General features: G+C 54.3%; 1 protein-coding gene across 11 annotated transcripts in view; it reads left to right on the forward strand.

Annotated features, from left to right (window-relative positions):
- Window positions 1–1,826: 1,826 nt before the first annotated feature.
- FOXP4 (forkhead box P4) overlaps window positions 1,827–26,702 on the forward strand; it is a 34,985-nt gene continuing 10,109 nt past the window's right edge. For 2 of the 11 annotated variants that reach the window (XM_063666198.1, XM_063666203.1), the window contains exons 1-11: window positions 1,827–2,030; window positions 14,153–14,248; window positions 20,924–21,046; window positions 21,586–21,672; window positions 23,177–23,324; window positions 23,446–23,680; window positions 23,975–24,079; window positions 24,825–24,912; window positions 25,951–26,034; window positions 26,143–26,350; window positions 26,451–26,527. In XM_063666198.1, coding sequence (XP_063522268.1) covers window positions 1,827–2,030; window positions 14,153–14,248; window positions 20,924–21,046; window positions 21,586–21,672; window positions 23,177–23,324; window positions 23,446–23,680; window positions 23,975–24,079; window positions 24,825–24,912; window positions 25,951–26,034; window positions 26,143–26,350; window positions 26,451–26,527 — 1,455 coding nt within the window. The remainder of the gene's footprint in view (window positions 2,031–14,152; window positions 14,249–20,923; window positions 21,047–21,585; window positions 21,673–23,176; window positions 23,325–23,445; window positions 23,681–23,974; window positions 24,080–24,824; window positions 24,913–25,950; window positions 26,035–26,142; window positions 26,351–26,450; window positions 26,528–26,702) is intronic. The other 9 variants (XM_063666201.1, XM_063666205.1, XM_063666199.1 and 6 more) reach the window with 6 other exon arrangements.

Genomic DNA, 26,702 nt, shown 5'->3' on the forward strand with positions numbered 1-26,702 from the left:
TCCTGGAACGAATCCCCCATAGGTGCCAAGAAACATTGTCCTACCACAGACAAGGAATCTGAGGGTTGGGGAATTTGAGATGGATCAAAAATCAGTAGTGGATACCAACCATGATCTGACCTGTTTGACTGAAATCCATGTTCCTCTCAAGGGACTGTGACTCGGGGGTAGTTGGGGAGCCCCCAGAATTTGAGAACAGCTTTTCATACTAAAGATGTTGGAACCTTGTCAGGTGCAGTGGTTCATGCCTATAATCCCAGCACTTTCGGAGGCCGAGGCAAGTGGATCAGTTGAGGCCAGGAGTTGGAGACCAGCCTGGCTAATATCTCTACTAAAATTAGCCAGGCATGGTGTTGCGTGCCTATAGTACCAGCTACTTGGGAGGCTGAGGCAGGATAATCGCTTGAACCCGGGAGACGGAGGTTGCAGGGAGCCGAGATCGTGCCACTGCACTCCGGCCTGGGTGACAGAGCGAGACTCTTGTCTCAAAAAAATAAAATAAAATGAATAAATTAATTAATTAAATTTTAAAAGCTATTGGAACCTCTATGAGTTATAAGAAGAAGCTCAGGCCTCCACCTCCTCCTTACTGCCCTGACCATCCCAAACACATACCCTCTCTTTCTGGGGGTATGTTTCAGCCACTCCTTGAGAGGCATTTCCGGGGTCAGGGGATCCAGACCTTGACTCTTTGCCTTGGGTATGTAACCTAACTCTCTGGACCTTCGGTTTTTCCATCTGTAAAATTGGCATGATAACTCTCTCCCACAGTTCTCATGAGGAGAAATCATGGTTCCTATGGAGAGTGAGTTAACCTGAGTGTCTACTTTTGACCAGGTGCTAGGCTGAGGGCTTTAAAATGGAAGATGGAAAGTGGAACCAGGGCTTCCTTCACTGCACACCGCCATGCCGAAGCCCAGTGTCTGGCTCCCAGTAGGTGCTGGGCAAGTGGCAGCCTTTTTTATAGAAGAATAATTGTTGCTTTGGACTTTCTGTGGCCTGGGGAAGGTCGTTTGCCCTGGGATGGGAGCAAACACAAAGTCCATTTCAGATGGGGGTAGGAAGGCAGTAATATGGCAAGTTCCTAGTGAATAACTTTTGTCTTTGCTTTGTTGGTGTAGGTTTAAGACCCAGACGGGGGCTGGGCACTGTGACTCATGCCTGTAATTGCAGCATTTTGGGAGGCTGAGGCAGGTAGATCACCTGAGGTCAGGAGTTCGAGACCAGCCTGGCCGACATGGTGAAACCCCTTCTCTACTAAAAATACACACACACAAATTTAGCTGGTCGTGGTGGCAGGCGCCTGTAATCCTAGCTACTCAGGAGGCTGAGGTAGAAGAATCGCTCAAACTCGGGAGGCGGAGGCTTCAGTGAGCCGAGATCGCACCACTGCACTCCAGCCTGGGCAATAGAGCGAGACTCTGTCTCAAAAACAAACAAACAAACAAAAAAACCTAAAAAAGCCCTTCTTCATGTCATTATTATAAATAGTGCGAAACCTCAACTGGGGCAAAAAATCCTCACCTAGAGGGGCAATGCAAGGGCTTTGTCTCCTCCCTTCCCCACCCCAGCACGAGGTCTCCTAGAAGTCAAGAAAACATGGTTGGGGGTGTGGAGCCACCCCTCACCTGGGGGGACATCGGGAGGAGCCACACTCCATCAGGCATCCCAGGAGCAGCCTCTGGGAAGTCAAGGAGGAGTAGATGCCCAACTACTCCTGTGGCGATGGTTATGTTTTTGGGGGTCAGCAGTCACTGCCCTTTCAGCCTTCAGCCTCAGCCTCTCCCCCGTGTCTCTCTTCCTCCTCCAGGTACCGCTAGAGCGACATGATGGTGGAATCTGCCTCGGAGACAATCAGGTCGGCTCCATCTGGTCAGAATGGCGTGGGCAGCCTCTCTGGGCAAGCCGATGGCAGCAGCGGTGGGGCCACAGGGACAACTGCAAGTGGCACGGGCAGGGAAGTGACCACGGGTGCAGACAGCAATGGTGAGATGAGCCCCGCGGAGCTGCTGCACTTCCAGCAGCAACAGGTAGGAACTGGTGCGCCTCGGAGTATCTGGGAGCGGGAGAGGGGACACTAGGCCGCATTCTACTTCATCCTGGCTGCTGGAGCACCACTCTTTGCCAGGCAGCCTCACTTTACCATTCTTAAGACACTCCAGCCTCCAAGGACTCCCTGTCCACCCACCTATTCTGGTGGCTACCTTGAGCCTGGGCTACCACAGCATTTTCAAGAGAGAGAAGTGGGACTCGGAGGTCTGAGATCGTGAAGCTTGAAACTGTCCCAGAAATGCCAATAAGAGGAGACAGACACACACCTGGGCAGCAGGCTTGAGATTGGCATGTTGGATTGGTGGGGACTCCACTCTTCACCTGCACACTGGCTAGGAAACTGGCTAAATGAACAGGGTTAAGAGGGTGCTGTGCACACAGGGGGATCTTCACATTATTTCTGTTGCAAAACATTGTCTGCCTCCGAGTCAGCCTGGGCCTCCATTTCAAGCAGTGAAGAGAGGCCCAGGCAGCTGGGTAAAGGCCAAGAGAAGTAGGCAAAGACAGGCCTCCCTTTTTAGGGCTCAAACTGGGAACCCCCGTCTGTGTCTTCTATTTCCTCTTCCACCCTAAAGTGCAGAGTTCGGGAGTTTAAGACCAGCCTCTCTGAGGATCCAGAGGCACTAGGATGGGTCTAGATCTGGTTGGGTGATGACAGCAGGGGCCTCATGTCCTGGTCCCACCTGGGGAAAAAGGGAGAGTCATGCTCAACAAGTTGAGGAGAACCTGCCCAGCCAACAGCCCTGGCCTTGGGATTCTCTTTCTCTGATTTGACTCTGCTCCTGGAATCACTCCTGGTGATGCCGGCCCTTGGGTGGGGCGGGGGGGTATGCTAGGAACATGGAGAAGCAGGGCTCTGCGTGTACCTCCCTGCTCAGTACCCCACTCCTGCCTCATGCGTGCACACATGTATGTACCACAGTGCCCTCATGTGCTCCTCCATGGCCCTGCTGTCTCTCCCAAGTTCACCCTGGGACTCTGCACTCCTTCTCCCACAGCCCAACTTCATAACCCTTAAGGGGCCTTTTCCCATCATATTCCTTGGAGCCAGAAGTCAGACTGGAAGCAACACCATCAGAAGCCTGACTCCCCTGCACAGAGCTGGTCAGCCAGCGCTAAAGCAGGAATTGAAGAAACCTGGTTGAAGTCCCAGCCAGCCCCTTAACCAGTGGCATCACCTTGACCAAGTCATGAGCCTGCCTGAGCCCTGGCCTCCTTGGCACCTAAAGTACAGCGGTGTTAGGATCAGGTGCAATTTGGTGTGCAGCACATGCAGCTCACTTGTCGATGTGGATGTGAGCGGAACGGAGGACTTCAAAAATCACTTTCTCTTGCCAGCAGTGGAGACTGGAGCAGGGCCTGACTCCCTTCCCTAGGGAGATATTCTTCAGGAGTTTGCTGGCATCTCCCAAGCCTTCCTAAGCACATTCTCTGGGGAAGAGACCCACAGAGTCTGTGCCGTTTGCTGGGGACAGAAGGTTAAAAGGCAGTATCCTACCCTTTACCAACGTAATAGCAAGACACATCACAGCAGAAATCTCCAAGGCCACCCATTTTGTATGGCCAGCTCTTCCATCTCTGTGACTGTGCAGACAGAGTTATGAAGAATTTTAAATGTGGTAGGGGTTGGGGAGTACTGAAACTGGAAGGTTTCTTATAAAAAGTTTCTGAAAGTGAAGAACGAACACAGTTCTCTGGATAACTGGGGAAATGTTTAGGGTGGGGAAAGACAGAACTGCCTGTACTGATCAGGTTTCTTGGTTCTGCGTTGCACATGAGCCATGTTTTCCCATCTATATTCCACATTCCAGTTATTCCTGTTTGTTTTGGGGAATATCCCACAGTCCTGGAAAATCCTATATCTGTTTCACAAATAAACTGGGGTGGGGAGTTGGAGGCAGGCAGAGGGCTGTTTTATCCATTTGGGCTCACTATGGGCAGAGTGCCCAGGGCCAAGGAACATATTTGAGACTTAAAAAAGGTTTTGTTGGCTCCAAACTATGAAAAGAACCTTGCAAAATTGAAATTACAAGATTTCCAGTTAAAATGAAATAGTCCATGGGCTATTCCTCTACCCTGAATGTGTGAACGAGGCTTTTGGGGGAGCTTCAAGGGTAACATTTTCTCGTCCCCAACAACAAATGTTCCTACTTGTAGGATAAACAAGTATGAGAAAGAGAGTCTGGCCATTTGGGTTCCTGCTGCTTCTCAACCCCAACCTGAAAGGACTTAGAGGACAAACCAATGCCTTTCGTCTCTTTGGTGCTTTGGGGTCGTCACGTATGCTATGTCGTTATCTCACCATCCCTGCAAGGTGGATATTATTATTCCAGTTTCACAGATGAGACAGCCAGAGGTAGGCACTGACTTGTCAAGATGGCACAGTAAAGTCTGCATAGACCTCATTCTCCCAGTTCCTAGTTCAGGGCTTAGCACACCTGCCCCTTTGCTGCTTCTCCATCACTCAGTCACTGTGGGAAGTGGAGGCAGCGAGGCCTCGAGCATAGTGGGTGCTAAGGAAATGTCTGTTGATGAGTAAATGAGAGCATTTCATTTCCAACCTGAAAGCGTTCTGTGATAGAAAAGCAACGCTGCTTGCTGGCCCTAAGTAGCCACTCTAGTGCCATCTCCAAACTCGATAGGAGGTGGGGTAGGAGAGGGTCTGTGGACCACACGCTGGTCCCATTCTCCTCGTACCCTCTGTGGCCCTCCAGGCTCCTCTGCCTTTGTCCGTCTGTTGGTCCTTGTCCCTCTGCTCTCAGTAAACAAGCCCTGGAAATGCAATCTTGGCCTTTGGGAGTAATGAGTTGACAAAGAGGAGAGAGATAAACAGGGCGAGTCAGAAGTCAGACCTGTGACAGGACTTTAGGCTGAAACAAACAGTGCTGAAGAGGTTGGCCACGTCACTTTGGAACAAGAGCAGGCGCTTGTTTCCATGCAACGAGCAGGCTGGGAGCTTGTTTAAACAGAGGCTGGGGGGTGACCTGGCTTGGCTGCCAGGCCAGGTCTGACTAGAGGGAGAGGGTCCTTGGCTGGCTGCCCCATTTCAGCCCTCAAGGCCCCAGCTTCCACCTCCTTCATCCCAGCCTGGTCATTGGTGAGTGACAGAGCCATACCACCTCCACGCTGTCTTTGGGGCTTTCACCAAGTCTGCAGTCTTATGCCCTATGGGGAACCTGTCTACCCTGAGGAGAAGGTGCAGGAAGTACAGTAGTCTCTGGAGCAGTCAGTCAAGCTGCAAACACACCTTCAGTCTTATTTTGCACTGGGCACCGTGCCGGCCAGCTGGCATTGGTGATCCCCAGCTGCTGTTAAAGAATACCCTAGACTGTAGACACACCCGCGGCCCATCCGTCCCCTCCCTCGCCAAGGCAAATGCTTCTACCCCATTGCCCTTCCCTGCATTTTTACCCTATGGGATGGCTCTTTTCTTTGAAAGTTGCCCTTGTGTTTTATCCTAATCTGATTTCACTTGTATGAAAATGTTCCCAGTGTGGGGATTTTCTCAGGGACCCCACAAATACCCTTAGGACTCTCTCTGATAGGGGCCATGGAGCCTAGGAGAAGTGTGTGCCAGATTTTGGGAGGGGAGGTCTTGGGGGCTGGTCTGGGTGCGCTGGCCAAGTTGGGGCCAGGAGGGCCAAGCTGGTGGGGTGGGGGCAGGCAGAGCCACTGGCGGCAGTGCTGAGGCCGTGCTGAAAGGCGTCCTGGGCCTCTGGAGCGCGCACTCCCATTGTTCATGGGTTGCAGGGGTGACAGGTCAGCGAGGGTCACGGGAGGGTTGCCTAGCGTCTGGGAACTCCCACTGCAGTTGCCGTGGCAACTGGGCCAAATCCCACCCCGTTCACATCCTGTGAGGAGATTCAAAAGGGTTGGGGGGCTCTGCACATTAATGGGCTTTTAACTCACCCCCCTTCAAAGAGATGGGGGGATGTCAGGCAGTTGGGGGAAGGGAGAAGAAGAATGGGAGAGACTTTCCTTGCCTTTTCCTCCCCCATCTGGCCCTCCTCTGCCCAAACTACTTAGAGGGATGACAGCGGGGGAAGGGGAGGATTCAGAGGGTGAATTTGCCCCCCACCACCCCCCGACACACACACACACACACACACACACACACACACACACACACACACACACACACACACACACACACACACACACACACACACACACACACACACACACACACACACACACACACACACACACACACACACACACACACACACGCAGTCAACGGTTGTCTTTGGTCTGCAGGTCCGGGGCCCATTTCTCTTCAGGACTGCTGGCTGTGTGCCCCAGATTCTGCTGTTTCCTGTCTGGTCCCACACCTTCTGCATTCTCCTTTTTCTTCTGGAGAATGAGTCCCTCCTGTGGAGGAGCCATGGCATGGAGGGAGAGTTGGGGCCTGCACTTTCCAGAGGGGAGGCTTAGGGACATCACACCAGTTCATACCAGCTGCTGGGGAATGCTCAGAAACTGCCCTTTCCTCCTTGGCCTGGACACAGTGAGAGAAGGGCAGGTGGGAGGTGGGAGGAGCTGGGGAGTGCTGTGGCTGGGAGAGGGCCTTAACCATCCCCCTTGTTGTACCCCTCCTAGGTCCCTGAGAGCCAAAGACCGCCCTGTTTCCTATGTTGGAAAATTCCCCTAGGAGGGAGTAGTGCTAGGAGGGCAGAGGGTGGGGCTGGAGCCTGGAGGAGGGATCTGCAGACCCCTGCTTTCTTGGGACTAAAAGGAGCCAGCCCACTCTACCAGCAGGAGAGCCCCCAGCTTCCCTCCTAATATGGAATTCTGAAATCCCTCTTCTTCCCTCCCTCACCTCCCCTTCATGGCAGAATTCTTGTTCCTGCTGATTAGAACTGGGGATACAGAGGAGAATTTGGGGAAGGGAGATGAATGTTCCTTCTGAGAAAGGGTTTATCTTGAGGACTGAAGTGGGGAAGGCTGCATCCTAGGGTCACCTCATCAGGGCAGAACTTGGCCTGGAACCCTCAGTGGGAGAGCTGGCCTTTCCCCTGGGGGAGCACCTTTATTCTGAGAAGGCCCAGTAGGAATCTTCAGGACGAGAACTGTATCCCCCACCACCATTGCCCCCACTCCAACCCTACCCTGCAGAGGTGGCTAGAGTGAAGCAGCTCAGAACCCAGACCCCAGCACAGACCCACTTCCAGAGAACTCCACAGATACTGGTGGGAGGGATGTATGTCTGGTAGCCACCTCCAAATGCCACCAAGAATGAAGAAAATGATCACGGGAACTTCTGCATCACTGCCACTCGGCCACCCACCACCACCTTGGTGATTTCACCTCCTTGCTGGAGGTCAGAGAGTTCCTTCCAGGCACTGAAGACTCTCCCCTTCATGACACCCTGCAGAGCTGGTTTTGGCTGCCGAAGCTGGATGAGCCCGGGGCTGCATCATTGCTAGAAGCAGGCAGAGGCCGAGCACTGCTGGTGCGAAGCCTGCCTGAGTTTGAGAGCGGTGGTGCGGGGAATGAAGAGAATGAAGGAGCCTTTTGAAGGATCGCAGTTCCTCATCCACACTGTTGAGTTCAGCTGTAAATTCTCATCTCTGAGGCCAGAGACTAGTTCCTTGTAGAGAGGAGGCATTTTCAAGGCACTTGGTAGGGAAGGGGTCCTGAAACCGGGGCTGTACACCCAGGATGTGAGTAGTCTCCCACCCACGTGGGCCTGTCTCTGTCTGTGCATTGCTGGTTTTCATTTTAATGGTTCTAATTTGAGAATGCGCCAATGTCATTTTTACGAGGTTGGTGTAAAAAAAATTTACAGCCTTTTCCAAAAAGCTTTTTTTTTCCAAGGGAAAAAGGTGCAGAATAACTTCAAGGGTTTTATGGTCTCCTCTCCCCACCTTCCTTGTCCCCCTTCTCTGTGTAATTTCATTTTTATGTCTCTTTGCTGGAGGACAAAGCCTGGCTGGTCGAGAACTTTCCTCTCCCCAGGTCAGTTCCCTCAGTGGTCAGGACCACTAATCTCTAACTCCTCCTTCTTGTACCCCTTTCTTCCACCCTCTGGTCCCTGAGGAGTTGCATTTTGAGGGGTAGATGAAGCGATATTCCTTCTTTACTTTGAACCAGTGAGTGCTTATTAGGCATCCATTGTTTACCAGCAGTAAGTATCTACCCTGAAAGACTGTATCACTTCCTACTCAAAATCCTTCAGCGATTTTTCAAGCGTATAATGAAATAAAAAATCATTGTCCCTGTGTAATCTGGCCCATGCACACCTCTGGGACTTCTTCTCAGGCCACTCTTCTCTTGGCCACACTGGCTTTTCAATTCATAATGCACCCAGCTTTTCCCACGGCAGGGCCTTGCACCATCTGTTCCCTCCACCTCAGATACTCTCCCTTGGAAGAGTTGCCTCCTCCTGATGTTGTGTCTCCTCAGAGAGGCCTTCCCTGGCCACACACCCTAAAGGCAGCCAGCCACCCAGCCAGCCTCTGTGGGACACTCGCCACCAGCTCAGAGTTTGCATGTCTCTTTGTGTAGTGTCTGTCTCGGCCCGTTAGAACGTGAGCCCCGTTAAAGACACTGAGTCCCCACTACTGAGGATACTGTGAGTGCCCTGTGGGGCTTAATAACCACTCATTAAATTGTTAAATTAATAGTCATGCTGTGGTTCTGGAGGTAAAGGTATAGGCTTTCCTGGGGATGCTTTTCTGGCTCAGAATGGGGCGAGGTGGGCCAGCACCCTCAAATACCCTTCTAGTCCCTTCTTTTCCTAAATCCAGCCAGTTCCCAGTGAAAATTAATTATGGAGACAATTTAGATAAGACTGAATCCCAATGTTGCCAAAACCAGCCAGAGGCAGACAAAGGAAGTTTGGAGTTTGTTTGTTTTGGCTGCCCCTCACCACAATCCAAATTAAACCAGAATTTGCTAGTACCTCCTCCATCCTGCCCAGCCAGCGCTTGGTTTCTCTTCCCTGTGCAGAGCCCAGTTTCAGGTCTGGTACATTCAGGTTCTGCTTTTGCCACTGTGTCCCGTTGGGCAAATCATTGCCCATCTCTGGATCTCTGTTTCTCCATCTATCAGTGAACTAGAACATACCTATTTTTTGACCCACTAAATTGATATTATGACCCACTACTGGGCCATGAGCAGCAATTTGAAAAATACTGGACTAGATACCCTCTAACACTTGCAGCTCTCCAGGGGCTGTGGCCCAAGCTCTTCAACTTCTCATTTTCAACAGCCCTTCAAGCTTGTCTCCCTGATTATCATGTCCCTGCCCTCCTGCACACACACAGAATAAGGCTGGCACCCCAACACAGATCTGGGATCCTCCAGCCTGCTGAAAGGACTGGTAAATAGCCCCGCACCTGGCTTCCTGAGAGAGAATGACCCCTCTCCCACCCCCCACTCCACCAACCCCGAATTCCCAGAACCAGAAATGGGAGTGTGGTCCTATCCTGGAGGGGAGAGAGACCCCACAGCACCAAGACTTGTTTTTCTATTCATAGCAGCTCCCTGTTGTCCTCAAAGCTACAGCTTCATTCTCCACCATCCCAACCGCCCTCCCTGGATGCCATCCGTTATAAGCCATTTGTTCCTAATTGCGGAGATCCTGCTAATGACTTCTGAATGGGGGATGGGGGGAGGAGAGTTCAGCTTCATTAGCGAGACTGAGTGCTTAAGCTTGAGGGGGAATGGGGGCTGGACTGGAAGAGGGTTTGGTTAGCAAGGCCTTCTGGGTGGCACCAGGCAAATGACCAGGAGCTGCTGGTGAAAGATCAATCATCATAATAGTGTTCATCCAGGACCTACTGGGTGCCTGGCAGTGTGCTAAGTACTCCATGTGCACAGTCCCACGTGCTGTGCCCAGGAACCCCATGAAGAAAGTATGGGGTTGTTCCAGTTTTGCAGAGGAAGAAACGGAGGCTCAAAAAGATGGTGACTTGCTCAAGGTTACCCAGTATATGGTGGAGCCAGAACTTGGATCCAGATCTCTCTTGAAGTCCATGCATGAATGGACAGTACACCTCCCTTAGAGGAAAACTGGACATCATCCCCAAACCACAGAGCTGGGCATTTGGTTTTCAGTCCAAGGGTTAGGAGGAGGAAAAAAATGAGGTTTGAGAGGCCAAATGGCTTCCAGTTTTCCACTCTGCCTAAGCCCCCTCTTCCTCCTTCCCTAGGTTTTCCATAATGGCTTCTTCCTGATGTGGGTATCTGAACACCTTTCTCACCCAGGGCTGTGTTTGGGTATCTCTTGTCCTTAGGGAAGGGAAACTGAGCCCACTTTTCCCCTGGAGTTTCCTTTCTTGGTCTTCTTCCTCCACCTCCACCATTTTCACTTCCCCTTCTCACTGGAGGGCTGAACACATGCAGATTGGGGGAAGGCAGATTTGAAGGCCTCACTGGACTGCATGGGATCATGGAGACCTCTCAGTGGGGTAAGCCCTGAGCAGTCAGAGGTGTTTGGACTCTCCCACTTCCTAGCTGTGGAACCTCAGGCCTCAGTTTCCTTGTCTGTAAAATAGGGACATCAGTACCTGCTCCACCTAGCTCAGTGTTGTGAAGCTTCAATTAAATGTTTGAAAAAGTGCTTTGAAAACTGCAAGGCAAATGTTAGCTGTTAAGCTTAGTGTCAGCCTGTGCCAGCCTCCCATATTCAGCCTAGACTAAAATGAGTTTTGTGAGTGGGTATCGCATGTCTGCTGTGTGCTGGTGGTTGGAGATGGGGGTTCACAGCTACAGTTGACAACATCTATGCTTTCAAGGAGGCCCCAATCTGGCTGGCATATGCAAAGAAAGTGGGGCTGGGGATCTGCTGGAGTTAGGACCCATTATTTCCCACGTCTCTCTGAGGTGGGCAGTCTAGTGATCTCCAGGCCGCAGTGCCGGCAGGCAGTGTGAACACATCTGGTGCAGCAGCGTGGTAGATGTGACCCTCCTCGTTCACCATGTTAACTCGCCCTTCAGATGGCGAGACTCCAGTTAGTGCTGCCACCACCTCTGGGAAGCCTTCCCAGACTTCCCCAGGTAGAAAGCCTTCTCTGAGCCCTGGCACTCACCCCCACTTCAGGCTGACTAGTTTCTTATCATTCGTGTTTTGTTTTGTTTTGTTTTGTTTTGTTTTTTGAGATGGAGTCTTGCTCTGTTGCCCAGGCTGGAGTGCAGTGGTGCCACCTCGGCTCACTGCAAGCTCCGCCTCCCGGGTTCACGCCATCATTCTGCCTCAGCCTCCGGAGTAGCTGGGACTGCGGGCTCCCGCCACCACGCCTGGCTAATTTTTTGTATTTTTAGTAGAGATGGGGTTTCACCGTGTTAGCCAGGATTGTCTTGTTCTCCTGACCTCATGATCCACCTGCCTTGGCTTCCCAAAGTGCTGAGATTACAGGCATGAGCCACTGCGCCCGGCCTATCATTCTTTATATTAGAGGCTATCATCACAGAACCTGAGCTGTGAGCCCTGGTAGGGCAGAGGCCACGTTCTGTTTCTCTGTATCCCCAGCCCCTAGCCTGGTCCCTGGCGCGCAGCAGGTACTTCATAGATGTGAGAGGAGTGGTGAGTGAGGACCTATGTATGAGAAGGAATGGTGGGAAGCTGAGGGAGGGGAGCCTTTGCCAGACCTAAGGTCTTACCTGGCTCTCATCTGGCCTGGCCTTGGCGGGAAGAAGGAAGGGGGTTGTGGGTAGGGGGTGTGGGGGGAGGAAGGGCCTGTCACAGGGAGGGGGAGGTCTCAGGAATGAGACTGCAAGGCCTTGCCATTTTTTTCCTGTAAATCGTGTAATTTCATGCTCCAGGGGACCACAAAGTAAGAGAGTCAGTGGGGAGTGAATTCAACTCCCCTGGCCACCCCCCACCCCACCCCAGGAGACTGAGCAGGGCTCTGCCCCCAACTTCCCCCAGAAGCCCCTCCCTGCTGTTCCCTCCTGTCTCCCGGGGATCTGGAGTGCGTCATCTCCCCACCCCAACCAGTGTCCCTTTTGAGTCGCCTGAGCTGGCCAGCCTCTCTGAGCCATCTTCTTCCCCTACCCTTGTCCCCCTGGCCTCTGACCCCTGTACCCCCTCAACCCTACTCTACCTCCACCTTTGGAGGACAAAGAGCACTTGTCAGTAGACCTGGAGGAGTTTGTAAAAGCAAGGTAGTAGAGGCAGCGGCTCCTTCCTAATGACCACCTGACTCCCTGCCCTTCCTCACCCACAACCCCGCCACCCTTCCTCCTCTTTCCGCAGAGCTTTTGACTTAGAAAGGTCAGATTTCTGCTTTCTGAAGTGAATCTGGAAGAGGAGAAACATCCTGTCCCCCTCTGGAAGCCCAGGGCACTTCTCTGGGTGTGACATCCAGGGAAGGAGGTGGGGTGGGGGTGGCCTGTGAGGAGCACACCAATCTGAGCTCCAGGTTTGCTGCAGGACACCTTCCCGTCAATAGGCCAGTGCATATTTAGTTGCCATCCTAGGGCAAACTAGATTTAAAGCCTCGGGAGGCTCAGCTGTTTGTACTGATGATGAACGGACACGAAGGTGGTTGTGTGTATATGTTTGGTATACAGTGGTCACTCTCTTTGCTTGTTGAGCGATGGGTGTTGCAGCCATATCCCACCTTAAAAGGTTTTGCCTTGAAGGTGCTTATGGTGGGGTAGGAGAATAGGGGCCCATACGGAAAAAACAAGTGCGTGTGTGGACAGATGTGAGAGTGAGCCACAAGCGGGCGCGTTTCGTCTAATAAGTGCTCAGGGCACGAGGCTATCTTGGGGAGAGGCTGGAGGTGGTGAAGTGGAGAATTGTTGAGAGATTAATGAGAGTTGAAGGGAGTGACTACTTCCCGAATGCCAACTGGATGCCAAACATTGGTCCTTTAATCCCCCTAGTAATTTGGAGATGGGTAGTTTCCCAGTTTTGCAGATAAGGAGACTGAAGTGCAGAGAACTGGAATAACTTGCCCAAGGTCGTAGCTGGCAGGCCGCACAGCTGGGATTCAAACCCAGGACTGCCTAAGGTTGGAGCCATGTGTCAAGGGCTTAGACACACCTGCGCTGGCTCCCAAGGGGGTCTGGGGCAATCTGGAAGCAGATAAGTTTTGTGCTCCTGAAATGTGGATTCAGAACTTGCCTTCAAACCTCCCACTGAAGCAGAGTGAGGACATAGAGGGCTTGACTGGCCTCATAGATAATTTCCTGGGCCCTCCTGACCCCTCACTCCTACCAGACGTCTCACTGCCCATCAGTTTACCTTCCGGGCCCCTCCTACTCCTTGACTGTCACACTGACCCACTAGAGTGATTCCTCCAGCAATCTCCATATGCCTCCCACTCCTATGTCCCCTCTGGCTCAGTTCAGTCTAAGCCACTGTGGCCACCAAGCCCACAGCACGATGGTCCATGCATCTCTGCTGATAGTATACCTTTCAGAACTTGATCTAATTCCTCCAGCAGCATGCATGTATAATCCTTGAACTCAGAAAGTCACATGGTACTCAGACCTTGTGCCACTGATCCCAGAGCTCTTCCCTCATCCTCCCAACTGTGTGTTCTGGCTCCACAGTGAATGCTACTTTTTAGCCCCTAGACTGACCACCCAGTAAGGCAGTTGGCCTTGGAGCCAGGCTTCCTGGGCTCAAATCTTGGCTCTGATGCCGTCTACCTGTATGATCTTGGGTAAGTTACTTAACCTCTTGGAGACTCCGTTTTCTTATCTGCAAAATGGGGCAATAATCCCTATCTCACAGCCTTACGGAGGAAGATTAAATAAGCTCTTGCCTGTACAGTGCCTGACCCATAGTAGATGCTCAACAAATAGTACTGATTTACTAATGCCCTGAGTCAACTCCCTTTATTTTCCTCTAAGAGTCCCTTTTTGACCATGGGCCCTTCCATTTGCTGTCCCCATTGAGTCCTAACAAAACTTCACTGGGTCCCAGGCTGAGTCTGTAGAGGCTCTGATTCCTGAACCCCAACAGCTCTTCTCAGTGACTCCTACTGCCCTTACCCCAAGCCCTTATGGACCCATGACCCTCTCACCCCCAAGACCTTCCACCTTACTCTGAGCTCCTTCTCCTTACTGCCCCAAACACTCCCTAATCCCTGGATCCCACCCAGCCTCCCAGGCCATTGCTGACTCAGCCCCTGTCTTGCAGGCTCTCCAAGTGGCCCGGCAGTTCCTGCTGCAGCAGGCCTCAGGCCTGAGCTCCCCAGGGAACAATGACAGCAAACAGTCTGCCTCTGCTGTGCAGGTGAGGAAGAGAGCACCCCGCTGGCTCTGGGTTGGGCTGGAGTGTGGGCCTGGCACAGAGGGAGGGCAAAGACCCGTTGGAGAACTGCTCTTGCCAGTTCCAACACCAAAAAGTGGGCAACTTTTCAAAGGAAATACAGTCACTGCAGGGGTGGGGCAAAAAGGCTTCCACTTTCTCTCGTCTCCACCTGATCAGCCAGACCTTCCGCTAGCTTAGCCTCTTTGTCCCTGTCACTCAGAGTTTGTCTGCAGCTCTCCCTGTCTCTTTGTACCTCTCTCACTGTTTCTTCTCCCCTGCCTCTTCCCTTCAGGGTCTCTCTCGGTCACTTCTCATGTTTCTGCGTCCCTGTGGGTCACTCCCTCTGTCCCTCTCTGTTCCTGTGTCTGGGTCTCAGCCCCTCCCAGGCCATCTCTGTTGCTGCAGTCACGTCACCAAGTCCCCCCCTTCCCTTATCCTCCCCCCTTATCCCTCATCCACCAGCTCTCTCGCAGTCTCTCCATGCTTCCTGTCTCTTGATGTCTCTCTGTCTCTTTTGTTTTCCTTTGCACAATCTGCCCTTTTTTCCCCTTCTCCCTTCCCCCCAGCTTGCCAGCCCATCTGGCTGGCTGGGGGAGGGGAGATCTGTGGGGGGTGGGCGGGGGGTGGGGGAGCCAGGCCTTCTGTTTACCTTTTGTGTCACAAAGAATTTGGGAGAATTGCAGTCTGAGTCCGGGTTGGGTCACTACTCGGGCAGCCGCTCCCCTCCCCCTCTGCCCAGCAGCCGGGGATCCATGCTCCCCCCACCCCTCCCCTAGCAGAGGGAGGCTCAGAATTGGGGAAGGGATTAAGCCGGGCTTTGAAAGGAAGTTTATCTAAGGGTAGAAGGGTGAGTATGGTTGGTTCTGAGCTGGAGGTGCTCTGGAGTCTGGGGCTGGGTGCTGAGGGAAGTGAAGAGGAGGGTGGGGTGGGTGCAGGGTGCTCAGAGAAGGACCCAGGACCAGGCTTTGTCCTGGGTGGAGATTCCAGTGCTCTGACAAAGTCTGAGTTTTACGTAAAACAAGTTTATGTTTGGAAAAAGTTCAAGGTGCCCAACAGATGTGCAGCCTTAACAGTGACCCTCTTTTAAAATTCTTGACCCTAAGGAGACAACCCTCCAAGGGGAGGAGCTGGGCAAAGATCAGGGCGTGGCCTGGGGTGGAGGAGGGGAAGACACAATCTGGAAAGTCAATAAAGAGAGGAAGAGAAAGATCTCATCAGAATGAGATCTAAAAGGTTCTCATACCCATGCTGGTCAGGATTGGGTCTCTTTAAATTAATGATCCCCACATACAATCCCAGGGTTTGAAGTGGTCCTTGGGCTTCCACTCTGAATCCTGCCCGCCCTGGACCCAGCTTAGAACAGGAAGGAGTAGGCTGGACAACAGCAAACATTCCCCCAAACCAGAAAGGGGCTGCTGACCCAGGAGTAGGAGGGTAGGAGCTTGATGGTAGTGGGAGGGACTGGGGTAAGACATCCAGAAGGACTGCTCGGCTGGGGATTAAGGGTCACAGATCTGAAATAATTGAGAGCTGAAGGGAGACTATGGAATCTTCCTTAGGAAACTCCCTCCCTCCAAAATAGAGACCTAGAGGTTTCAGAGTCAGACAGATAAAATGATCTTTTTCTCAGGCCTTCTCTCTCCTTGTCTCATTACTTCCAAAAATTCATTGATTGATTCATTCATTCATTCAACAAATACTTACTGAGTACATCCCAAACTAACAACTGACATATACAGAGTGCTTACCATGAAGGGTAAATACTAAGCACTTTACAGCTATCTCATTTATCCTCACAGTCCTATGGGAGAGGTGCTATTCTAGCCCCATCTTGCAGATGAGGAAACTGAGGCCCAGAGAGGTTAAGAAACTTGTCCAAAGTTATACAACAAATAAAAGACAGAGTGAGGATTTGAACCCAATAGCTCCAGAACTCACACTTTTTTTTTTTTTTTTTTTTTTGAGATGGAGTCTCACTCTTGTTGCCCAGGCTGGAGTGCAAAGCCGCAATTTCAGCTCACCACAACCTCCGCCTCCCGGGTTCAAGCAATTTTCCTGCCTCAGTCTCCCGAGTAGCTGGGATTACGGGCATGCGCCACCACGGCCAGCTAATTTTGTATTTTTAGTAGGGTTGTATTTTTAGTGGGTTTTAGTAGCGTTGTATTTTTAGGGTTTCTCCATGTTGGTCAGGCTGGTCTCAAACCCCCAACCTCAGGTGGTCTTGCGTGCCTCTGCCTCCCAAAGTGCTGGGATTACAGGCGTGAGCCATCGTGCCCGGCCAGTAGAACTCACACTTTTAATCTCTGCATTGTGACCATCCCTTGTGCTTGGCATGGTAATAATGCCAATATTTCCCAGGTGTAGAAGCCTAGGCCAGATGGTTCTCAGAGTCTCAGGGAGATGGGTGTTCTTGGGGCCATGGAGCCATGCTTCCCCAGGAGCCTGGATTCCCCACCTATATTGATCCCTCTATTTCTTCTCCAACCCTGAATACCTTCCTTGCCTTCTGCCCCTATTCCTAAGTTTATTATCTCCAAGGAGGTCAGATCCTTGTCCTGAAGTAGGGCCCATGGCCTTGAAATGCTCTTCTGTGAGCTCAAGACTGGTGAGGGGATAGGGGAGAGCAAGGACTGGGCTCCCCATCCGAGCAGAAGAGTGCATCTTGAGCCTGAGTGCAGTGGATAATGAAGGGAGATCAAGGGCAGCTCCTTTCCCAGGGCTCCCCACAGAACACTGCTCTGCTCCCCATCAGGATTTTCTGCCCACGCACCTCCCAGCCATGTTCACCACCCCTCTCCTCCAGAGCCAGCTTCAGAAGAGTTTCCAAAAGTGTTATCAGGTCTCCAGCTCTAGCCTAGTGAGGGGCCCTCCTTCCAGGCCTGGACCCCACCAGGAAGAGGCCTATCATAGAAGGCGGCACAGGTGGCCGAGAGTTGAGGACATGATGGGGGCAAAGGTGGCTGGGGCCTTGGCTTTGTCCATCCCCATCTGGCATTTCCAGAAGTTCCTCTTTATATCTCACTGCTATCTTTCCTTGCTGCAGCTACAGCCCAGAATTAGTTTGAGGACTTCTGGTCATTTGCAGGAGAGTTTAAGCCAAACCAAACTCTGGCCTGATCTCCCCACATTGCCCCCCACTCACAGGGACCCCATACTTAAGAGACAATTTGGGTCCTTGACCCTGGCACCAAATTGCATTCATTCCCACTCTCAGCCCTCAAATAAGCTTCCTGTGTGTCACGCACTGTCCCTGTTCCTTCCAGTCAGACCGTCCAGCCGAGCACACTGTATTCATGGGTGGGTGCAGGGTCCCTGAGGGAGGGGCTGGAGGCAGCTGCCGGCGTTTGGCCCAGGGCTCACACTGCCAGGGCTTAAGTTAGCACTTAGCTGCCCAGCTACTCTCCAGATGGTGACTCATGGGCCCTGTTGAGCCTGCTAGCTGCAGAGCGCCCATCCTGAGGCATCTGAGCCTGGCGAGGGGCCAGCCGGGACACCAGAGGAGCTCAGTTCTCAGACCCCCAAGGGGCACAGGGAGAGGTGGATGAGGTCAACCAACTCAGGAGATCAGCATGCGGCAGCCACTTCCCAGAACCTTTGTGACCCCAGTGGGCCACCTCGAGACGAGTGCACACCATGTAATCCATCCAGATCTCTGTAGCAGCCTTCACAGGCAGCTGCTCAGCCAAGTGGCAGGAAAAGCAAGTGCCAAGGAGGCCTTCCAAGGTCATTTCGTCCATTCCCCTGCTTCCAAGTAAGAAAGGCCCGAGGAAGGAAAGGCCACATCCTTTTTTCGCGTGCTCCTGTCAGTGACTCACAGTCCTGGTGCCTGGAAAGATCTTCTGAGTGTCTGGTCTCAGTCTTTCCTGTTGCGGGCCACGTTCGTCTCTAGTTCAGCTCTTACAGCAGTGAGAATGAGTGGCCTAGTGCCTTGGTCCTCAGTGACCTTTGTCAGGCAGCACCCTAAGGCACACCAGGGGAGGAGACAGAGAAGGAGGGGAAAGGGAAAATCCAGAATGTTTTAAAAAGTGATTTTCTTCACATTTACGTAGAATTTAATGGCGTACAAGTCACTTTCACCCCTGCTGCCACTGTCCCTTGCGGGTCAGGTTCAGGGCAGGTTATTTAACCTCTCTGGGCCTCAGTTTTCCCATCTCATCTGTGAGATAATGATGATGGCACCATCCTCACAGGGTTGCCGTGAAGATTCCATGAGATATACGTGTAAAGGGCTTAGCCAAGTGCCGTGCCTGGCACATAGTAAGCAGTCAGCAACATCTGCTAATGATGAAGGGAGGGCAGGTGCCCCAAATCCCAGTTAGCCGACAGGGAAAGTGAGGCTTGGTGATTTCAAGACTAGTAAATATCAGGGACAAAAACCAAGGTCACCTGACCCAGAAATCTAGGGCTCTGAGCTCACCCGCACCAAGATGCCTCTCTTTGTTGGGCACCCCCTTGGGAGGAGGAAAGAAAGGACAGTGGTACTTGTTCCATGTCTTTGGATGGCAAAACCCACCTTCTTTGAGCAGCCTCCCCAGCTGCCTATGGAACACCCAACAACAGACTTAGGGGCTGGCTCTGGAGTTGGGTCTATGCCGTTGTCTGCCTCGAACCCCAGGCCCCCACATCCACCCCTGCAGCCTGGCTTTCAGAGAGTCCTTCTGGGATACAACCGTAGAGTAGGAAGTTAGCCTTTAGGATCTCAGCCTCATCAGCCCCCTCAGCCTCCGGACGTCCCACCTCCACATTCTCTCCCTAGCCCTTCCCAAGACCTGCCCTGGGGTGGGGCAGGCAGCATAGGATGTGAAAACCCTGGGAGCTATGGAGTATGCAGACCTGGGCTTAAATCCCAACCCTGCCACTTAAGGCCACCAGACTTTCCTGGTCTCCTCATTGGTAAAAATGAGGTTAAAAAACAACAACAACAAAAAAGAACAAAAAACACTCCTAAGGGCACATCCCCCACTGGCTTAGGAGGTCCCTTGGAGCCTTCATTCACATGGTATGCCCATGACTAAAGAGCTAGGTGTTACCCCTCCCAGGCCCATGTGGATAGAGATGGGCTGGGATAGGGGAGTAAAGCCCAGGGGCAGGGACAGCCGCCAATGATGGGGTGAGCGAGAGGTGTTGGGAGCCACGGGATTCCCCGATGTCCTTGGATTCACTGTACCTCCCTGGTTGCTTCTCTGCCTGGGGATTTCCTAATCCATGGCTTAAGGGGTGGTTCAAGGCTGAGTCCTGCCTCTGCCAGGCATTGAAAAGAGATCCAACTCCTCCTCCCCTACCCCACAGGTGAGGCTGAGGCTTGGGGGAGGGTCCCCTGAGGACCTAGCCTGTCACAGCCTAGGACAAGTCCCTGCACAGCACTCCTCTCTGACTGGGCTAGCCCTGTAACCTTCCCTTCCTGCTCCCGGGCTGGCAGAGGGGCCTCTGAGGTGCCAGGGAAGGCATTTCAGCTCAGGGGGGCTAACACTTAGTGAGTACCTACTGTGTGCCAGGCACTCTGCCACAGCTTGGGAGTGAGAGAGGAAATTAGAGAGGAGTCCTGTATGCATGGGGCACAGAGTGGAGGGGCAGCAGACAGCCCCATCAGAGCACCTGTCCTGCTAATACAGGAACAAGACAAAATAGCAACTGAGACCTGCCTGTCCATGACTGCACAAGCCTGGGGGGTTCAGGGGAGGTGAGGCTGGGAAGAGAATGATGTCATTGCTTTTCTCTGAATCTTTTCCCTGTAGCTGGATGCTTTGGGCCTTCTATAGAGGCCTGACCCAGGGCAGGGGGTAGAAAGCTGTTCTACTTTGAGAATCCTGAAAGTTCCAGCCTAGAAGGAATCATCTCTGACAGCCCAGTCTCTTATGTTTTGTGTTTGAGGAAACCGAAACATAAGACAGGGCAAGTGACTTGCTAGAGTCACACAGCCAGCTCAGTGCAGAGCTAGGAGCAGAAGCCTGCCCTGCTAACTCCCTGCCTGACATTCTTCCCACCCCACCCTAGACATAGCTACCACATGCACACACATTAGGACCAGGATGGCGCCAAGAGCGCTCCGTGGGCTTCACCTCTAGCCACTGTGTGTGCCATCCAGGCAGGTGTGCCGGGGTGTGTGAGAGGAGACAAAGTGCAGGTCCTTGTGCAAGGTGGGCCACGTTTTGAATCCTTCCCATGCTGTAGACTGCCCTCCCAGCCAGGCCCACCTTGCAGGAAGTGGTCTCAAAATAGACTGCGTGAGACTATGGGTGGCCTGGTGTGCTGCCCCTCCCCATTACTGGGGGGAACCAGCCAAAGCATGGGTTCTACTGACCAGTGTCACTAGAGCCTAATCTTCCTGCTCTAAGGACAGCACGTCCTATGATAATAGCCAACCCTTATGTGCACTTGCTGTGTGCCAGGCCTTGTTTTAAGTATTCACTGATTAGTCCTCATGGTGACCTTAATAGGTAGGTACTATCACTGTTTTCATTTTAGAGATAAAGAAAACAGACAACAGGGAGGTAAGTCACTGTCCAAAGAGAGAGAAAAGCCAGCAGGCAGCAGAGCCAGAATTAGAACCCAGACAGCCTCCCTGGGAGCCACTCTGCCACATTGAGTGGGGCCCTGGGTGGTGCCTCCTCCTGGGGTGGGGTCCAGGGGACAGGGCTAACGGGCCGAATCCTGCAGGTGCCTGTATCGGTGGCCATGATGTCGCCGCAGATGCTTACCCCGCAACAGATGCAGCAGATCCTGTCGCCCCCGCAGCTGCAGGCCTTGCTCCAGCAGCAGCAAGCCCTCATGCTCCAGCAGGTGAGTCTGGCCCCAGGGCAGCTGGTCCCTCCTCCTCTGCCTGGCCTGGCTCCTCCCACCCTGTTTACACCTCACCAAGGGCCCAAGCTGTCCCAGAAACCAGAGAGACTGCTCAGGCCAGACTGATCTGCATTCCTCCAGGGTAGTGGGGAGAGGTCAAAGGTCAGGCGTCTCTCATGGCGGCCCTGCCCCCACAGTACTCCCCGGTCCTCCCTCCCTGCATGCTGGCCCCACTTCTATCTCCTGAACAGGGAAGGGCAAAGTACTGGAACATCCTGGCACCTTGTCCCCTGTGACCTGTTCAGGAGATCCACCAAAAGCAGGGAGGGTTCAGAGCTGTGGGAATGAACCTCCTCCATCCCTTGCCCCCTCCCTCCCCACCCAGACCCTGCTCAGGGCCCCTCCAGGCTGACTGGGGAAAGCCAGGCCATGTTTTAGGGAAACTCCCTTCTCCTGCCCCCAGGAGCCCAGATGGGACAGGGCTGGGGTTGTGGGGATAGCAATACCCTGTCAGTGGTAACCCTCCCCCACTCCTCCAGCTGCAGGAGTACTACAAGAAGCAGCAGGAGCAGCTCCACCTGCAGCTCCTCACCCAGCAGCAGGCTGGGAAGCCGCAGCCCAAAGAGGTAAGGGGCCGTAGCAGGGCCCACCACCACCCTCACCCCCTGCCCAGAGGCTGGGTGTCCAGAGCTGGTCATGAGGGAATTGCCTTGTAGGAATAGTAGAAAAATCTAGAAAAGGTTGAGGAAGGGGACCAAGGATCAGTGTGGGGGAAATGGGGATGGTGGTTCTTACGTGTCTCCATCTCCCCTCATCCTCATTCATTCTTTCTCTCCTTGCCTCGTGTTGTTGTTTCTGTGCACATGGGTGTAGACAGGCGTGTACGTGTCACCCCCGTGTGTGGTGTCTGCCAGGCCATGCTCATGTGCCTTGTGGTCGTGCCATCTTCCTGCCCCCTTGTCTCTTTGTGACCCAGCACCTCAGCCCTCCCCTCCTTGTCCTGAGACCTCTGAGTCCCTCAGCAAACCACCTCCCCTTACCTCAGCCTGCCCCCAGCTTCTTCCCCTTCTTGTCATGACTTGCCCAGCCACCCCTTGGTCTCCTCTCAGAGCTCCCCAGCCTACATCCCCTACCCCATCGGAGCTTCTATACCAGGCCCTGGAGGCCCTTCTCCCCTGAGTCCCAGACCTGTGCATCTCTCCTGCTGCCCAACCGCAGCCCCAAGCTCTTAAGTTTCCTCTTCCCAGAAGGCTGCCCTGACACCCAGGAATTCTCCAGCACCCCCAGTCTCCCCCTCAGCAGTCTTGTAATTGCTGTGTTATCGGCAGGTAAATCTCTAGGCTAAGTTTATCCTGTGTCTCTGTATTGAATAGCCAGCCCCCACCCTACCCCATGCTTCCCACCCCCAGGAGGCAGGCAGAGACATCTCTGCCTCTCAACCCACCCAGGACATGCTTGGCTCCTGGGGCTCAAAAGAGACTTGCTGACAGCCTGACTTGTCAGTGCCTGTGTGAAGAACTGAATGGGTGGGGGTAGGTAGAGTGGCGAGTACAGGGCGAGTACAGCGAGTACAGGGCGCCTGGGCAGTGGTGATGTGACTGTTTTCCGAGCCTGAGTCCCAGTGAGTCCCGTCAGACTCCTTGATTCTCTGTATCTAAAAAGCAAGAGAGGAAAGGAGCTGGGGGAGAGAAAACTCCCTCCCCAGAGCAGAAGGGGGGCACCCCGGGCATGTGGGAAGGGTGCCCTCCAGGCAGGAGTGGCCCCCAGAAACTGACAGGCTCATCGATCATTGTGATGAGGCCCCCCCAGGCGTGCACAGCTGCGGTGCAGGGAGCTGAAGCAGCGGAAGGAGGGAGGCGGGAGGAGGGAGGGTGTCGTGCTGCGTGTCTAGGTCTGGCTGTGTGTGTTTGCGCGCGTGCGTGCGTGCGTGCATGCGTGTGTTTACTGCGAGGAGGCATGCAGCCTTATGGAAGCTGGGCCGGGAGCAGAGACACTGCAGCTGCAGACGCCACAACGACAGCTCCAGGGGCTGACAGGCCCTGGGAGGGGGTGGCTGCAGGGTGGGGGCCAGATGGCATGCCTGAAGCTGATGGCACCCCTCTCTGCCCGCCCCCTCGGGCCCCTCACCAGGCACTGGGGAACAAGCAGCTGGCCTTCCAGCAGCAGCTCCTGCAAATGCAACAGTTGCAGCAGCAGCACCTGCTCAACCTGCAGAGGCAGGGGCTGGTCAGCCTGCAGCCCAACCAAGCCTCGGGGCCCCTCCAGACCCTTCCGCAAGGTGAGCACTCGCCACTCCTCCCCTCCCAGCCCCAACCCCACAGCCCTGCCTGTACGCAAGAGCTGGCAGCCCCTGTTCTTGGGGCCAGGTAGAAAGCCGAGTGTTCGTGGGGCCCTGCCAGCCTCCCCTGTCTCTCCCACAGCAGCTGTTTGCCCAACAGACCTGCCCCAGCTGTGGAAGGGCGAGGGTGCCCCCGGGCAGCCTGCCGAGGACAGCGTCAAGCAGGAGGGGCTGGACCTCACTGGCACGGCCGCCACCGCTACCTCGTTCGCCGTTCCCCCCAAGGTCTCACCCCCCCTCTCCCACCATACCCTGCCCAACGGACAGCCCACTGTGCTCACATCTCGGAGAGACAGGTACAGGGGTCCAGGCTGGGAGGGGCATCAAAGGCCTGCCTGGGGGTAGACCTGGCCCCCCACCCCCGAGGGCTGGCCCTGTGATGGGGACTGTGAGGGAGGGGGTGGAGCCCAGGGACCGGAGGTTCACTCCCTCTCCACTCCCTCTCCCGGGGTGTACAGATGGTGCTTGGCCGCTGGGAAACCTGTATTGGGGCAGAAATGTCACCAGCAGGGGAGCTGGTGCTCAGCTGACTACAGGGCCGCTGGGGTCTTCAGGGTCCCTGATCGGCCACCTCCCTGCTGTCCTCCCAGCTCTTCCCACGAGGAGACCCCCAGCTCCCACCCCCTGTACGGACATGGAGAGTGCAAGTGGCCAGGCTGTGAGACCCTGTGTGAAGACCTGGGCCAGTTTATCAAGTAGGTGTCACCCCCAGCCCCTCCCCCAGCAGCCTTTCCCCACAGGGCCCCTCCCCCAACCCTGCCCACTAGCTTGCCCCTTCTGGGAGCCCTCCTCACTAGCTGTACTACTGTCCTCACTCCAGAGGGTTCTAGTTCTTTCTCTGCCCCCCACGGACTCCCTGATCACCCACTCCCTACCCTGTCTATATTTCTGGGCCTGCATTCCCCCGACTCCATCCCCAGCACAGGGTGCGAGTAGGAGAAGGAGAGGACAAACATAAGCATTCTCCTCCCCCCACCATACCCAGCTCCCCTCCAGCCTCAGCCCCGGGGAGTGATGGCGAGTGACAGGCTGAGGGCCGCAGACAGGCAGGGCGGGAGGTGGACAGGCGGCTGGCAGCAGGCGGCCAGCTGCCACAGCCGTGCCAGGCTCTGTCACTGACTGATTAACTCCGCTGTCTCCCAGACCCTTGCAGCATCAGGGTCAAACAAATTGTTTTCACGCTTCGTCAGAGGTTTACTTAATTAGTTCATTTGCAATTAGATCTCTCTGTAGCTGGGATTTTAGCAAAGACATCAAAGGAGGCTGACGAGAAGGGAGAAGCCTTCCTTCATTGCCCCGTTTTTCCACCTCTTTCTCTTCTTTGTATCTCTTGGTCTGTCTGCTTTTCAGGCCATGGGTGGGATTAGAGGATAGGATGGGAGGATGGTGGCAGCAGGGAAACCAGAGCCAACTTTCTCTCCTCCTCTCTTCCCCTTGAAGACACCTCAACACAGAGCACGCCCTGGATGACCGGAGTACAGCCCAGTGCCGGGTACAGATGCAGGTGGTGCAGCAGCTGGAGATCCAGGTGTGGCCCGGAAGATGCTGGGAAGGGACATGGCGGGCTCCAGCCCCTGCCTACCCACAGCAGGGACTTGCTAGGTGGGCTCTGTTGGGAGGGTCTCATGGAAGGGTCCTATGGTCAAAGCCACCATCTTATGCTTTCTAGGTCCTAATGACCATGGTTGTGAGGTGAGGACAGCTGGATTCTGAGGGGTAAACCAAGGTTGGGGGCGTCTCTGCTGGGAGGTCCAGAAGAGACTCATGCTACATAGAAACATCAAAAATAATCATTAGCAGCTAACATATGGAGCACTTACTTTGTGCTGTACTAAATACTTTATATAGCTCAAGGAATCCTCTCAACAACCTTATGTGGTGGGTACCATTATTCTCCCCATTTTCCAGATAGAGAAAACAGGCACACAGAGCTAAAGTAACTTACCTGTGAGCAGCAGAGCTGGGATTAGAACCCAGGCAGCCTGGCTTTCCCAAGGGAGTATCCCAGCTACTTGAGAGGGGACACTCGGCAGCACAGGGTTCCCAGGAAGTGACTCAGGGCAGCTCCTCTGTGCTTACCCATCTCCCTCCAGCACCTAGCAGAGCGTCCTGCCGTGAGAGGGTGGTCATGAGAGACCCATTGAGTTTATGAACGGGGTGTCTGAGCCATTCATCCGTTCCTGCATCTGCATTCAGTATGCGAGGCCCTCACACACAAGTGTCACTGCGCAAGGCACAGTGGCCGCCCCCCGTGGGTGGGTAGGAAGAAGCCCCCCAACATGTAGAGGCAGAGAGAAGCTCCAGCCAGGACGGACTGGGGGGGCTCAAATGGTCACTGTCCGGGGGAGAAAGGGAGAGGCTTCGTGGAGCTGGCAGCCCCTGAGGGGTAGAGCATTGCTGAGGCCTCCCTGGAGCTGGTCACAGAGGGAGCGTGGATGCTGAGGCAAGGAGGCGAATGGGGGTGGGAATCTGCGGCCTTCTGAAGGGCCTGGCAGTGGAGGGGTGGGACAATACTGCCTCCAGGGTTCAGCCTCCCACTCACCTCCTGCTTTGCCACCCTCCACAGCTCGCCAAGGAGAGCGAGCGGCTGCAGGCCATGATGGCCCACCTGCACATGCGGCCCTCGGAACCCAAGCCCTTCAGCCAGCCAGTGAGTGCTGCTCCCCTCCCCGCCCCTCCCAGAGCCTTCCACAGACCCTGGAGCCTCGGGACCCCCACCCTCGGGCACTGGTCTCAGTACCCTCCCCGTTGCTCACAGCTGAACCCGGTCCCCGGCTCCTCCTCATTCTCCAAGGTGACCGTCTCTGCAGCAGACTCGTTCCCAGATGGTCTCGTGCACCCCCCGACCTCGGCCGCAGCCCCTGTCACCCCCCTACGGCCCCCTGGCCTGGGCTCTGCCTCCCTGCATGGTGGGGGCCCAGCCCGTCGGAGAAGCAGCGACAAGTTCTGCTCCCCCATCTCCTCAGGTGAGGGTGGGCTGGGGGCTGCAGGGCGACAGCAGCGTGAGGCTGTTTTTCCCATCTGAGCCCCATATCTGGCTACCTCATCCTCTGCCTGTCTCCCCAGAGCTGGCCCAGAATCATGAGTTCTACAAGAACGCCGACGTCCGGCCCCCCTTCACCTACGCCTCCCTCATCCGCCAGGTGAGCAGGGCAGGTAGGAGGAGGGTGGGGAATGGCACACAGGCTGCTCCCTCAGCCCCCGCCACACCCCTGCCTCCAGGAAGGTCCTGGGGCCAAGCAGTGGAGCTGTCCCGCTCCCTCTCACATGGCAGTCTTCCCTCTCTGCTGTGCGGGGCTCTCCTGCAGGCTGGGCCCT

The sequence above is a fragment of the Pongo pygmaeus genome, chromosome 5, assembly GCF_028885625.2.
Source record: "Pongo pygmaeus isolate AG05252 chromosome 5, NHGRI_mPonPyg2-v2.0_pri, whole genome shotgun sequence".
Classification (NCBI taxonomy): Eukaryota; Metazoa; Chordata; class Mammalia; order Primates; family Hominidae; genus Pongo; species Pongo pygmaeus.